General features: G+C 37.2%; 1 protein-coding gene across 10 annotated transcripts in view; it reads right to left on the bottom strand.

The window, feature by feature from the left end:
- The window catches only part of stxbp5l (syntaxin binding protein 5L), a 275,353-nt gene extending 266,930 nt beyond the window's left edge, over nucleotides 1–8,423 (bottom strand). For all 10 annotated transcript variants that reach the window (XM_052013888.1, XM_052013891.1, XM_052013892.1 and 7 more), the window contains exon 1: nucleotides 7,870–8,423. In XM_052013888.1, the coding sequence (XP_051869848.1) occupies nucleotides 7,870–8,109 (240 nt within the window). In that variant the 5' untranslated portion in view covers nucleotides 8,110–8,423. The remainder of the gene's footprint in view (nucleotides 1–7,869) is intronic.
- Between the last annotated feature and the right edge of the window lie 6,572 nt (nucleotides 8,424–14,995).

Below are 14,995 nucleotides of genomic sequence, written 5' to 3'. Positions count from 1 at the left end.
TGATAAAACTATACAAAATTATGAGAGGCATAGTTAGGGTAGATGAAATCTTTTTCCCCAGGGTGGAAATGTCAAATAGTAGAGGGCATAGGTCTAAGGTGAGATAGGGAAAGTTTAAGGGAGATATGGAAGCATTGGTATTAGTGCAAGCTGATTAAGACAACAAAATATGTTTTGAAGCAAACAAAATCAGAGAATTCTGGCTAGCACATCTCTCTGGGAGATATTTCATGCTTATCCAAAACTGCTGCAATGAGGAACCACCAAGACCTGTACAGATAAGACCAGGAATTTAATGGGCTGGAAGTCAAGCTTTATTCATATTTAAAAACATGTGCCCAATGTAACAATGACTCACTGCATTTTACACAAGGAGGCTATGATATCCAAATCTTTGCAATTTTAACGTGAGTGAAATGCAAGACACAGATGTCAAAATAGTGAACTTGATTAAGACATGTCCAATGCAAACTAGATTGTTCAGTGCTCTCTGTAAAGAGATGTGGGCTGCCAACAAGCACTTGCAATTCCATAAAGATTTCAGCTGATTATCTATGGGGATGAACCCAGAGAGGAGGTGCAAGCATTTCTGGAGAATAACAAGTCTGAATTTTCAAGCCTTTTTCTTGATACCAATTGGTTGTCAAGAGTTGCTTATTTGGTGGACATATTCAAAAAGCTGAACAAACTAAAGTTGTTTTTCATGGCAGGGAATCTAAGGTCCCATCACTCTGAAACTCATTTCAAAGGTTCATGTCATACAGTATCTGAAATTCTGGCATAACTAGACTGGCACTGGAAGAACATGGAATATTCCCTGTACTTCCTGCCTTTCTTGAAGGGGATAGTAATTCTCTCACATTAGAGTCATACAGCATGGAAACAGGCCCTTTGGCCCAACTGGTCCATGCCGATCAATATTCCCAGCTAAGCTAGTCTCATTTGCCCACGCTTGGCCCATATCCCTTTAAACATTCCCAATCTATGTACCTGTCCAAGTGCCTTTTAAATGTTGATGTAGCTGCCTCAACCACTTCCTCTGGCAGCTCATTCCATATCACATTAAATAAAAACCTTGACAAATTGGAGCAAATTACTAGCACTCAGGAGAACTTTCAGAATTATTTTCTTAAAAACATTAATTTTTAAGTATTAGTGGGTAAGGCATCCCTCAGTAGCAGCCATATTCTCAGCAACGAGTTTAAGCCTGACTGAAATGGAAGCATTGGTGTCAGTGCAAGCTGATTAAAGCAACAAAATATGGTTTTGAAGCAAAGAAAATCAGAGAATTCTGGCTAGCTCATCTCTAGCATGGAGATCTCTCATGCTTTTCCAAAACTGCTACAATGAGGAACCTCCAGCCAATGCAAATATTGATTTCTCAACTTTAACATCTGAAAAACAAAATGGACAAATCAACAGAGACCAGAGCATAAGCATAGACTGGCCTTATCAAAGATTGAGCCAAGAATGGATTGAGCCAAGAATGGACATCCTCACAGCAAATTTCAGTGTCTCACTGCTCTCATTGTAATGTTTGTTTTTTCTTTACAAATTTGTTCTTTAATTTATTAATTCAGTATATTTTTGTTTTTACCACATTTTATTTTCATAGTCCAGGGTTTCCCAATGTTGCTCCTACTGAGTCATAATGTCTGCAGGTTTTCATTCAAACCGAGTTCTCATATAAAGTACTAAGTTGGGACCTAAATGGAATTATCTCCAACAGTTAAAGCACTAAAAGCAGCTAAAATGTTTAATAGTTGGTCACATCATAAATGCAATTAATAGTCATTAGGTCATAGGGTACAAAAACAGGCCCTTTAGCCCAACTGGTCCATGCCAAACAAGGTGCCCCATCCAAGCTAGTCCCATATATCAGTGTTTAGCCCATAACCTTCTAAACTTTTTAATCAATGTAGCTATCCAACAGTCTTGTAAAAGTTGTTATTGTACCTGCCTGAACCACTTCCTCTGCAGCTCATTCCACATGGATACCACCCTTTGTGTAAAATAAATTGCCCCTTAAGTTCCTCTTAAATCTTTCCCCTCTCACCTTAAACCTATGCCCAGTTCTTGATACCCCAACTCTGGGAAAAAGACAGTGCATTCACCCTATCTATGCCCCTCATGATTTTATACACCTCTGTAAGATCACCTCTCAGTATCTTACACTTTAAGGAATAAAATCCTAGCCTGTCCAACCTTGCCCTATAACTCAGTCCCTTAAGTCCTGGCAGCATCCTTCTAAATCTTTTCTGCACTCTTTCCAGTTTAGTTACATTTTTCCTATAGCTGGGTGACCAAAACTGAACACAATATTCCAAGTGCTGCGTCATGGAAACTTTGAAAATCAATCAGCAAACATAAAGGATGCCAGGAAAAGAACTGGAAAATATTTCCATAGTGAAACATAAGATCGCTCTTGAAGAAGCCATTGCTTCTGGGTCCTGACATAAAAAAAGTTTGAGCCCCAACACTTAAGAAATAAAAAGCCCAAGAGTAAAGGGTTACAGGGATTGGCCAAGAAAGTAGAGTTCAAGCAAGGGCCTTATGAATGAGGATTTCATTGAATAGCAGAATAGGCTTATGTTCATGGGACAGTCCAAAATTTTAAACAATCAAAATTAACCTTGAGGTGTATTCATAAAAGCAAACTTTTTTATGCTTAGTTAATTAAATATGCTTTTAAGATTTCAGATTCACATTGGATAAAGTTGAGGTGATTATGAGAGAAAAGCAGCTTATTATAGCTTTACAAGTAGTCAAAAATAATAAAATTCAGCTTAATTATTATTTTATTAAATGAGCTTCAGTCATTATTTTTACTTTCTTTTAATTGTCAATCTTATCTGAAGATAGGAATCATCTGGTTGAATGCCCAGTTCCTATGAAATATAAAAGTCCATGCAAGAAACAAATCAGCCTGACATACTAAATCACACCATGCTAGCTGTGGCTTGTGGTTCTAAAGGGAACTGGCAGAGCTCAGCAGTTCCCAGATTTTAATTCCCATATTTACATGGATCCACATGCAAGTCCAGGACGTGCTGAGCAGTAAATGCCAGAACGTCTGTCACTCTGCTCTGTTGCTGGACTTGACATGGAGTCCAATGGCAGAACTCAATCGTGCTGGGATTCCCTAACATCACACTGAAGAAACTTGACACTCCAACACTATACCCGCCACACCACTGTAGGAATGCAATTACCATTTATTTGAATGGGAATTTCTGGCCTGGAGATCAGGAAGAAAGACACAAGCTAAATTGTTTTTTTTAATTTATTTTCGCCATTAAAATTAACTAAACACAAATAATTTGTGTTGACTTTTAATTATTTTTTACAATTTTTAAAATGTATTTAACACCATCTTGATTTTGTTTAAATGTGTGTGAATATCAGATAAAAAGGTGCCACTTCCAACTTTTTACTTGTCAAGGGCTGTCAGGATGTTCTGGGACAGGGAATCAGTAGTATGCTGCCCAAGGCCTACACCTTCTGAGTATAGAGAGACAGCTTGTTTGGCCTTCTGTAATGCAGGAAGGTGGGAATCACAGGCAGCTAGCCAAGTCCAGCTCAGCTGAGCCCAATGCTCCTCCAATTTTCCCTCCTGATATGAAAAAATTAAATGCATTTTCAGCTCGCTTCCTTTCTACTTGATTCAATCGTGATCAAAAACCCATGATCAAGTTTCTCTGCCCATCTAATCTCCACAATAACCACAGCCTAAAAGTCTAAGTTTTATCTGACAAAATAAAAAAATACATAAATTAATGTTATTCATGCAAAATGTCATTTTTTGCCAACCATTGATTTTAAAATTAATTAACATTTTGTAATACAAAGAATTACTTTAAATGCACAGGAATTTCACATATTTCACACAATGTAACACCAAATTCCTATGAAAACAATACAACTAAGTTTCAAAATCATATTTCAATTTCATCATGTGAGCATCCTTTGTGTCAGCAAGAAACTGCATTTAGATACCTACACCATTTCATATTTTCCAGATGACAGAGAAAGAGACCATTTGGCCTACTGAGTCCAAGCCAGCTCTGAGCATTCCACTGCCCCATTTATTTACCTACAATCTATTCTCTCACACCTGCCTATCATCACTTCCTTGAATCTCCTACCACTCAGCTGTACTAGAGCAACAATTCTTAGCAACCAATTAATCCAACTACCAGCAAATGTTTTAGGATGGGGAGGAAACCAGAGTACCCAGGGAAAACCCATGCAGTCACAGGGAAAATGTACAAACTCCACAGAGACAGCACCAAAAGTCAAAATCAAAACTGGATCTCTAGAACTGTGAAGCAAAAAGATCACAGCAACTGCACTAGTCAAGTACTCCAAATGTTATCTGGAGAAATATCTGTTATCTTCAACTAACTGTTGAAAGGTGACGCAATAATAAAGAAAGTTTTATTCAATCCTGGCAAGATCTTTATATCAAAGTGTTTGTTACAGGAATTCTGACAGATTTATTCATATATCGGCAGGGAATATGATTAACACATCACTGAGAAAGATGAAATTTCTGTATCATGGCACCAATCCTGTTGATACAGGAATTCTGAGATTTCCAAGAATATATCGCTTGCCCCAAAGGAGATTAGGCTTTGACTAATGCATTGAATTAATGAATCGTAACTGTAAAGGACAAATAACTGAGTTAAAGCAATATTTTAATTTCACAGAGGCTATGCAATTAAGAAAAAAAAACAGCATTTCCACTTAACTCTTACTCTAAACTGCCTATTACCCAATTCCAGGAGAGGATCATTTCTGTACTAGGAAAATACAATTGTACAATTTTCTATTCCAGGTTTCAGTCATTTAAAATCTAAACTGAAGTTTATCGATTTTTTTTCTCTTTTGTAAGTCACATATCATATATAAAATGGTCTCATTTTTGATGCATACAGTGTTAAGCTCCTCGCTGTATACAATCAAAACCATATATCCAGAACATCAAGTCTAATGTCCGTCTTTTATCTGGGGAATGAAAGGTATCCATAAATGTGTAGAATATTCAATCAACTGAACTGCATTACCAAATATTATGCTTCCCTCATGCCCCATCCATCCCCTTAAAGTAGTTGTTATTGTTGGCAAGGGACCTGCAGCACCTTTCCTTCAGAGTTTTCCCTTTCATTTCGTTAGATATCAATATTTTGTCTGTATATTATTTTGTTGACATCCAATAAAGCATTTTTACCAAACGTCACCACCTCAGTTTGCATAGACTGTACCCGATATACTGTTTGTACCACAACATACCCAAGTAATGTCCATTTTTAAAAAAATGAACTAAGCTTTTCTCTGAAACTACAAACCTAAAACAGAAATTAATTGTTATTGATTTTAAAAAGACCGCCTAGTTCTCAAGTCTGCAATGCTCATTAGTTATGCAGTTGCTCACTTCAATATTTAAAAAAAATCAATAAATCACTTCCCTTCATATTTAATGCCCAAAGGGATATTCAAACATGTTTTAATTATCTAAGCATGAATGAAAGAATAGTTAACCCTTCCACAGGATGTTTCATTAAAATTAGAGAACATACATGATTACAAATATGTAATCAGGTACATAATCGACCAAAAATGCATTACAGTAAATAAATATAAGAATAAGCATGAGCGAAGAACATCTGTAGGCTTCTAAACTGCTGGTTAGTCCCTCCACATCCTGAACCTATTCAGGACACATTTATAGGGTTGGAATGTTCATAATCAATTCACCAACTTTAAGTTCATTAAACTGAATTTTAATAACAATGAATTTGCCAAGCATAGATACCAATGAAAAGTGTAAATTGGCTGGATTTTAAATTAAAAAAATAATTGTGTTTGGCAGAAACACAATTTTTTTGGAACGTTGAACACCCTTACTCCACCCACTCCCCCTCAACCTAACTGTCTGTCACATCTATTGTCATTTAAGTGGTTTAAACTCCCTTCTTATACTTTAATGCAAACTGTTGTACTCATTACACCTTGATAATACTTGTAATATTCTTAAATTACAGGAAATAATTTATGCACATTTCAAACACTAGACAAGAGACCAAAGAAAGAATTGGTTACCCAAGTCTGTTACAACATTTAGTTGCATGGTTACTTATTAACGTATCTTTGATATTCCAGTATACATTTTTTTTTCTAAAATATTAAAATACGTTACAGGAAATTATTTCTGCGGTATATTTGTATACATGACTAAAATTTCTGCCACAAGAATATCATTGATTCACAGTTACATTACAATATTCAGAGATTCTCAGCAATCAAACATCTGCATGATAGCATGAACCAACAGCACGATAATCTTTGCAAGGCTATCACGTCAATTGCTGCGTCACTACAGAATGCATAGAATTAAATCTACTTTCTGAAAACTTACTTTGCCCAGTGAAACCAACCCCCCACCCCCCTAAATTGCTCTCTGGTGTAAGATAATCACAACTAAGATGTTTTATTTGAATTGCAGTTCACATATGGTGATTTGTAAGTAACACATATTTTGACATACAACTGGTCCTTAGCATTTCAGAAGCTCAACATCATTGCATCATTTATTTTGCAAGGAAGAAATAACTTTCATATTCCACACATAGTTGTTATAAACAACTCAGTAATTCTAGAAATAGTTTTAAACCTTTACATATTCTATAAAGAACAGATTGCACATTTAGTTCATTTTTGTATGCCTATCTTACATATAAAAACATTTTCAAAATTAAGAATAAAATATCTACTGACAACCTTTTTAAACAGAATTATTGTAGTAAATGCCTTACATGTTTATTTCAAGTTTCAAAATGTTAATGTCATCAGTGACTGCTATCCTTTTGAAAAAAAATCACAATATCACCTATTATATATTGCACTTACAGAAGAAAGCTACATTCCTTGTGACCAAGAATTATCCATTTCCAATAAGAGGCACTGTTTCAAATACATATCTTTGTTTACATAGTAGTGTTTCTGAGTGATATTTTCACAGACTAAGACCTTTCACGACATGGGGAAGGGTGGGGGGGGGGAGAATAAAAACAGCCTTTTCATTTTGCCCTTGAATTCTCTTAGCTTGCTGCTTACTTCAATTTATGTTTGACATCTTAGTTTGAAATGAATATATCTAAAGAAAGGTAATGTAAGTGCTAAACTCATTTTGACAAGTTCAAGGATAGGCATTTTAAGTAACTGCATCCTATTTTATCATGTCAACATAGCATACGTTGTCTCTTCTTAGTATCTTCTAAGGTGAGACGTTTCTGGCACCTCCACCTCCTTAGCACTGCATGTATGTAGGATACACTTACTGACTTCAAGTATGTTTCATAAATTGAGCTTGCTTTTACATGCAATATTTTGATTTCGATTAATTTACATACAATTTAATTTAAATTTAAATATTCCTGCATTATTCATTAATTCCCTCATTACGATTTGCAATGATTCAAATACAATAAATTAAATTAATTTTAAAACAAAAACAAAACGATGCTTTCTCTCCCCTTACAAAAACGATTAGCATTATCTACAATGCTTTTTTATATTAATCATAATATACCTTTAATAGTCATTGAGAAAATTAATTAGATATTAATACAATCAGTCCCTTAGGATTACCAATAATTCTAACATCCACCTTCATTATTTGGACTCGGTATTAGAAAAATCGTGACTGAGCTCTTAGTGTAAAAGTTTTCAAACGTTATTTCAGACTCCAATAGTCACGCGGAGATCAATGCACCTTATTTTAATTGCATATCAACAATAAGTCAAGTGCATTCCATTCGCCCTTTGCCTACAGTCTTTTTCTCTGAAGATGTTTATTTCCATTACCTTACAGATCTGGAAGTGATCCGACGTGAGTGTCTCGGGTATTTCCGCATCCCCAGCTCCTCCTCTCCCTCCTCCCGAGGTACCACCGCCGCCGCTACCACTGCCGCTGCCTCCTCCGCTACTGACACCGCCTCCACTGCCCCCTGCCCCGGATCCGAGTCCACCGCTGCCAGGGTGAGCCGGCGAAGACGCCGCTGTCAAACCGTCCAACACCTTGCGGAAATTAAACTTCTTCATCATGTATTTATTCCCTAAATTTTATTATTATATTTTTTTTTAAAAAAACTGGACACCTCGCCGTCGCCTCTTCCCCAATCCTCAAAATTATTCTCTCGAGAAAACAAAAATTAAATTATGGAGATAATGGAATTATCACCTGGTAATAAATATATATATTTAATTACATTAAAAAGCATTTTCGAAGAAGGCATTGATGACAAGAGCTGTCCGACCAGATGTCCCTCATACAGGTGCCATGCCTCACTCGCACTGAGAAAATTTGCGCTAACGGTCGAAATCTCACCAACCGGAAGTCCAGACTGGAACCTGGCACCTCATTGGACTGTTCCATTCCTGATTGACGTACCGCTTGAGTCTACCGCCAGGGATGATGGGAATTGTAGTCAATCCTGCCTGTTCTGGATCCGATTGGATCAAAGAAACCGAAAATCCCCTTGATTGACATGTGACTTGATTCCAACCTTTTTCTTGCGCAACCCCTCCATTCAGGAAATTATAGACCAGCCCAGGTTGTGAAGCAATCTGAGAAGAAAATCAATTTGCAGTGAAATAAGTTGGAGTTTCAGATCAGAAACCGGCTCCTATGAAATAAACAACTATTTGCCCTGAGGATGCAATCCTTAACGTTACTTTTGATTCATTCATCTCCGTTTCCCAATCCTTTGTATCCATTTAGACGGGGAGGCATTCTCTGAGCGATCATCGCAATGTACATAGGGATTGCAGACTACTATGATTCAAGGGTTCGCTGAAGCGCTTATGCCTGTCCGAAATAATTACGTTTTCAGTTTTAGTATAAATATGTTTCCTTCACTGCGGACCTATCCCTTTGATAGGTTTGCAGAGCGTTTCTCAGAGATGAATCGTCTATTCACGAGGTTGGGGAAGCATCATAGAACACAAGGGGTTGTCCTGCAAACATGGAAGCTGTCATACAATCCCGTTAAACAGGTTAAGACTAGCGGCATTCTTTTTAATTTCTTTGTAATTCGCCAATAGAATAAATCAGCACACTCTCATAGCAACCTGTTACTTTGTTTTTAATATTGTAGCATTGTGAGTTTAGTTCAAGTGGTCTACAGAGGTAAAAAGAAGTTATGCGCTGCGGAATTTAAGAAAAATCAGTACTTGAATAGGTGCTTTATTAAAATCTTGTAATTAGAATATCTACTTTCAGAAAATTCTCCCGCTTACTCATTACATTGTTCTACGTTTTGGGCAATAGGTCATTTCCTCACATGTGTGGACACTTATATACTTGACGGCCATTATTTGATTACTTTATTCGACTGTAACAATTATTGACATGATCGACAGAAAGGTAGATTACTGATACTGTAATGTCTTTCGCAATAAATATTATTGTCATGAGAATAATATTAAGCAAGTTTGTAGCAAACCGAGTGAGAAACATATTTTTCCACGACTGACTTTCATAAACCTTCAAATGATTGTTTTTTGTAAATAACCCAATCCATTTGTATCAACTAGTTTTTGTTAATCTTTGTAAATTATAATTATATGAATGTTTTAATTAATTACTAATTTAAAATACAAATATATTGCAGATTTTATGTTCAAGTTGCACGTTATTATTACAAACTATCATAGTAAAAAAGTCAGTAAATCTTCAATTATTTTTTTAATTCCACAAGAAAATATTAATAATAATAAGTATTCCGCCCATGCATAGTACTTAGCCTTAAATTACTTTTAGAAGCGATTAAATTTCTGGTCAATGAAAACATATAAGACAATTTTTCATACAGCTTACACAGCAAAATCAGCCAGCAAGGTGAGGCCTAAGCACCGTTGATCATTGCTATACAACCATCAAAGATGCCTACCAAGCCACCCCTCGCCCACACTTTGGTAAATCAGACGACCAGGCTGTGCTCCTTCTCCCTGCAGAAACAGAAGCTGAAACAGGAGGATCCAGTACAGAAAGCTGTGCAGTGCTGGTCTGAGGAAACAGATGAGCTTCTACGCGACTGCTTTGAATTGGTAGACTGGTCCATGTTCAAAGACTCAGCTACCAGCCTAGATGAGTATGTCATCACCATCACAGACTTTATCAACAACTGTCTTGAGGACTGTGTACCAAAGAAGACAATTTGGGTGTTCCCAAATGGAAACCATGGATGAACCAGGAGATCCACTCCCTACTGCAGTCTAAGACTGCAACATTCAGATCAGGTGACCCTGACCTATTCAAGAAATCGAGATACAACTTCTGTAAAGCTACCAGGGATGCCAAGAGATAATACCAGTCTAAAATTGAGTCCCAGACCAGCTGCCAGTTGTGGCAGGGCTTACATGCTATAATGAGTCACAAAACGAAGTCGGGCAGCATCGCCGACAACAGCGCATCCCTTCCTGATTCTATGCACATTTTGAACAGAAGGGGATTAGTATGTCACCATCCACCCTGACAGTCTCAAATGCACCTGAACCCATAGTCACCATTGTGGATGTAAGATCAGTCTTCTAGAGGGTGAACCCACGGAAAGTATCTGGCCTGGCTCTGCCTTCAACACTATAGTTCCAAGCAGATTTATCACCAAACTCCGAGACCTGGGACTCAACACTTCTCTTTGCAACTGGATCAGATGTTGTCCCTGGCCGTGTCCTTAGATCCTGTGCGGATCAGCTGGCAGGGTATTTGAAGACATTTTTAACCTCTCGCTGCTTCAAACTAAGGTTCCCATCTGCTTTAAGAAGACCACCATCATCCAGTGCCTAAGAAAAACAAGGTAGCTCTGGTGGCTCTGACATCTACCATCATGAAGTGCTTCAAAAGGCTTAACTCCAGCCTTAGCTTATTAACTCCAGCCTCCCAGACAACCTCAACCCACTGCAATTCACCCATTGCTGAAACAGGTCTACGGCGGACGCCATCTCCTTAGCCCTACACTCATCTCTGGAACATCTAGACAGTAAAGACACCAACATTAGACTATTGTTTATTATCCCTCTGACACTCACCAATTTTTATTGATGCACCACAGAAAGCATCCTATCTGGATGCATCATGGCTTGGTATGGCAACTGCTCAGCCCATGACTGCAAGAAACTTCAGAGAGTTCTGCACACAGCTTAGCACATCATGAAACAAGCCTCCCCTCCATGGACTCTGTCTATACTTCTCACTGCCTCTGTAAAGCAGCCAGCATAATCAAAGATGCCATCCACTCCAGACATTATCTCTTCTCCCCTCTCCCATAAGGCAGAAGATACAAAAGCCTGAGAGCATGTATCACCAGGCTCAAGGACAGCTCCTATCCCATTGTTACAAGACCATTGAATGGTTCGCTAGTACAATAAGATGGACTCTTGACCTCACAATCTACTTCGTTATGACCTTGCACCTAATTGTCTACCTGCACTGATGTAGCTGTTACACTTTATTCTGCATTCTGTTACTGTTTTACCTTGTACTACCTCAATGCACTGAGTAATGAATTAATCTGTTTGAACGGTATGCAAGACAAGTTTTTCACTGTACTTTGGTACAAGTGACAATAATAAACCAATTCCAATTCCAATTTTCTCAAGAAAATAACTTTGATCCATTAGATTGAGCTTTGCTCTGCTATACCAGATTCAGGAAGTAGTAAGCCATAGTGCATTGTAATGAAATTTAATATTTATCTCCAAAGGCAGTTGAATTCTGTTGTTTTTAATAAAGTTTGTATGTTATCAGCAATAGGAATACATTATTTACTTAATTTGGAGCTCTTTGTCACTTTCTTCAGGGATAATTAAGCACAAAACTTACAATTCTCTGCTTCAACTGATCTATGTTCTGTACTTTTGTCCTGACCATCTCTAGACCCCCACTGTGATATTTCTGAATTATATCTACCAAAAAGCTAAACTTGCACTGGATTACTACATATTTTTGTTTTCTCCTACCAGCCCTTCAGAATGGAAATTAAATTATCAAAGGCAATTGTCCTTTTTAGATATTCAATGAAAAAGTTACCTAAATGAAATCAAATCTGTGACCATGCAACAGGGCTGATCTACTACTGTGTTATTATATTTGCTGCAAAGGTTATATTAAATACTGTTTCAATAATATGTTCTATCTTTTGGATGTGTGCTTTTTTGAATTTTAATTTTCAGCAATCTATTGTTTTAATCAATATAACATTCAATTACTTTCTGAAAATAAATAACTTCATTGACATCTTTGCTTCATTCTAAAATTTGACTTCTGATTTATCTCTTATTTTCATGAAAGCAGTGGCCCTGTCTAACCTTGGTGGGATAGTGCTCAAAAAGAATTACCCAGACAAAATAAATAGTCACTTAGACAGGAGAGGATTAGTAGACAAAAGCCAGTCTCGAACTGTTAAAAAAGGAAAATTTTATTTCATTCTGTTTACTGTGATACTTTTATAGAGGGAAATGATGTTGACGTTGCATATATCACCTTTCAGAAGACATTTGATGAAGTGCCACAAGATGCTTATCAGCAAATTTGAATCCCATGGACAATACACAGGGAAATAGTAGAAATATTAAAACATCAACATGCTTCGTTATTTTCCAGGATGATGAAGGAAATAAACATGATACTGCTAAATGAGGTGAGTAAAGAAACGAGTGCATTTCATCCAGGAATGGGGATAGATTAAGGAAACTAATCACACTCAAATAGAATAAAACATAATTCTGATGAATTGCATCCACATAATTTTTAAAAATCCATGGAAGAGACAGCAGAGCCCTATTACAGTGCCACAGTACCAGTAGGTACCTAAGATGATAAATACACTAAAGAAAAGGGATGTGTGTGGGCAGTACAATGGCACAACAGATAGCTCCAAATTTCTAGCAAGCGGATTTGAAAGGAACTATCGACTTTCAGGTCAAACCCCTGCATCAGGACTGAAATGTGTGATGGAATACTCTCTACTTGCCTGAGTAGGTGCATTTCCAACAACTCTCAAGTAGCTCAACACCATCGAGGACAAAGCAGTCCTCTTGACTGGCATCCTATCCACTACCCTAAACATTCCATTAGCTCCACCATCAGTGAACAGAGACTTCAGTGTATACTATCTACAAAATACACTGCAGTTACTCTAATACCAATCCCCAAACCCATGAGCTCTGCCACCAAGATGAAAAAGGGCAGCAGATACATGGTTATCCTGCAAGTTGTATACCATCCTTGCTTATCAGTGGTCCTTCGTTGCCTAAATCCTGGAATTAATAGCACCTTGTCCAAAGGAACTGCAGTGATTCAAGAAAGCAGCTCAATTTCTCAAGGGCAATTAAGAACGGGCAATAAATGCTGGCCTTACCAGTGATGCTCAGATCCCAGGAAATACAAAAAAATCCTATGTAATGTTATATAAGCCAACGGAACTAAAGAGGCAGTGGAAACAAGGAGGAGTAGTAAACAGTATTTTGAATTAAAATAAAATTTGCAGGAATGTTCTTCTGGGTCCATTGGTTTTCTTGATATATATTAATTATTATAATGAAGTTGTTTCCATTGGAAGAAGGAACAAGAATCAAAGATAATTAGCAAAAGCTCCAAATGAGACATTAGAAGAAACCTAATCCTGTATTGCCCAGGTTTTATCTCAAACACACTGTCTGAGAGGTGGATTTGAAAGAGGAACTGGATAAGTATTTAAAGAAAAAAATAGATTAGACTAGTTGGGTTTCTTTTACAAATAGTTGGTGTAGCCTTGATAGGGTAAATAATCTGCAATGATAATGTGATCCTATGATTCACTCTCATGTTCCTTCAGAAGCAGTAAATATAATGACGATTACTAACTTTTTGTTGGATGACTGTAGTTAAGAAAGGGACGAAAGATTAATTATGGATACAGATGTTCAAATAACTTACAAAATACTATGATTACAATTCTGCAAATAACAACTGTGAATTGAGCATGGTTAAATGTTATAGATGGTGATATTAGTGTGCGATCCTGATATTTGTCCTTATGCACTTTGATAATTAGGGAAAAAAATCAATGGATTTAATCAACAGAAATAATATGTTGAGAGAACACAGTTTGTATATAGCTTGTTGGAGGAGTGGAGTGGAGTGGAGTGGAGATGATTGGCTAAATGACTTTATATGTTATTAGCTATCTCTTCATGTTTTAGAATTGTCAATAGTCCTTATTTTTTTGTATATTTGGAATAAAGATATTTAAACTGACTTACACATTAACTACGTTAATTGAATTACAGCCAAACAATGATGTTCCATTTTGCAATCTTCATATTCTAACTTGACATTGACAGAAACAGTAATTCCATTGACAGAAATTAATAATAACTCCATTTCAGCTTCCGAACAACTCATTTGTAAGTCTTTTGATTCCCCGGAGCCACAATGCAGTAATACCAAGACCTACTGTCTGTCATTCCTGTACCATGTAGGAACTTCTGGATTCTGCCTGTGTGCAGGAAGTGCCTCTAGTTGCTATGATTATAGCTTCCTGAGTTGAGGGGCAGCTGGCATCCATGAAGAACATTAGAGAGGCTGGGAATTTCCAGAAATCAGTGTTCTAGCAGATGGGTACCCTGTGGTCAGAGAGAGCTTAGGATAGCAAGTAGGTGGCCATTGGAAAAAGCAAGAAGAGCAGGAACCTTCAAAGCCTGTGATATTCAGCATTAGAGACTAGTGGAAGTGACAACATTTTGAAGGACTTCCTGAACATGAAGCCATGGGGAAAAGGATTGTCTGGGTTTTTGAGCGGATGTAGAGTCATGGAAGCATAGAAATACATTAGTCATAAGGTATTCTATTGTTGGGGGGGGGGCTTGTGAGGGGCAGATAGGCATTTCTATAGCTATCAACAAGAGTCCCCATGGGCTATTACCTCCTGGTGCTGAGATAAAGCACATG

The sequence above is a fragment of the Pristis pectinata genome, chromosome 4, assembly GCF_009764475.1.
Source record: "Pristis pectinata isolate sPriPec2 chromosome 4, sPriPec2.1.pri, whole genome shotgun sequence".
In the NCBI taxonomy this organism is placed as follows: domain Eukaryota; kingdom Metazoa; phylum Chordata; class Chondrichthyes; order Rhinopristiformes; family Pristidae; genus Pristis; species Pristis pectinata.
This window is presented reverse-complemented; position numbering and strand designations above follow the sequence as displayed.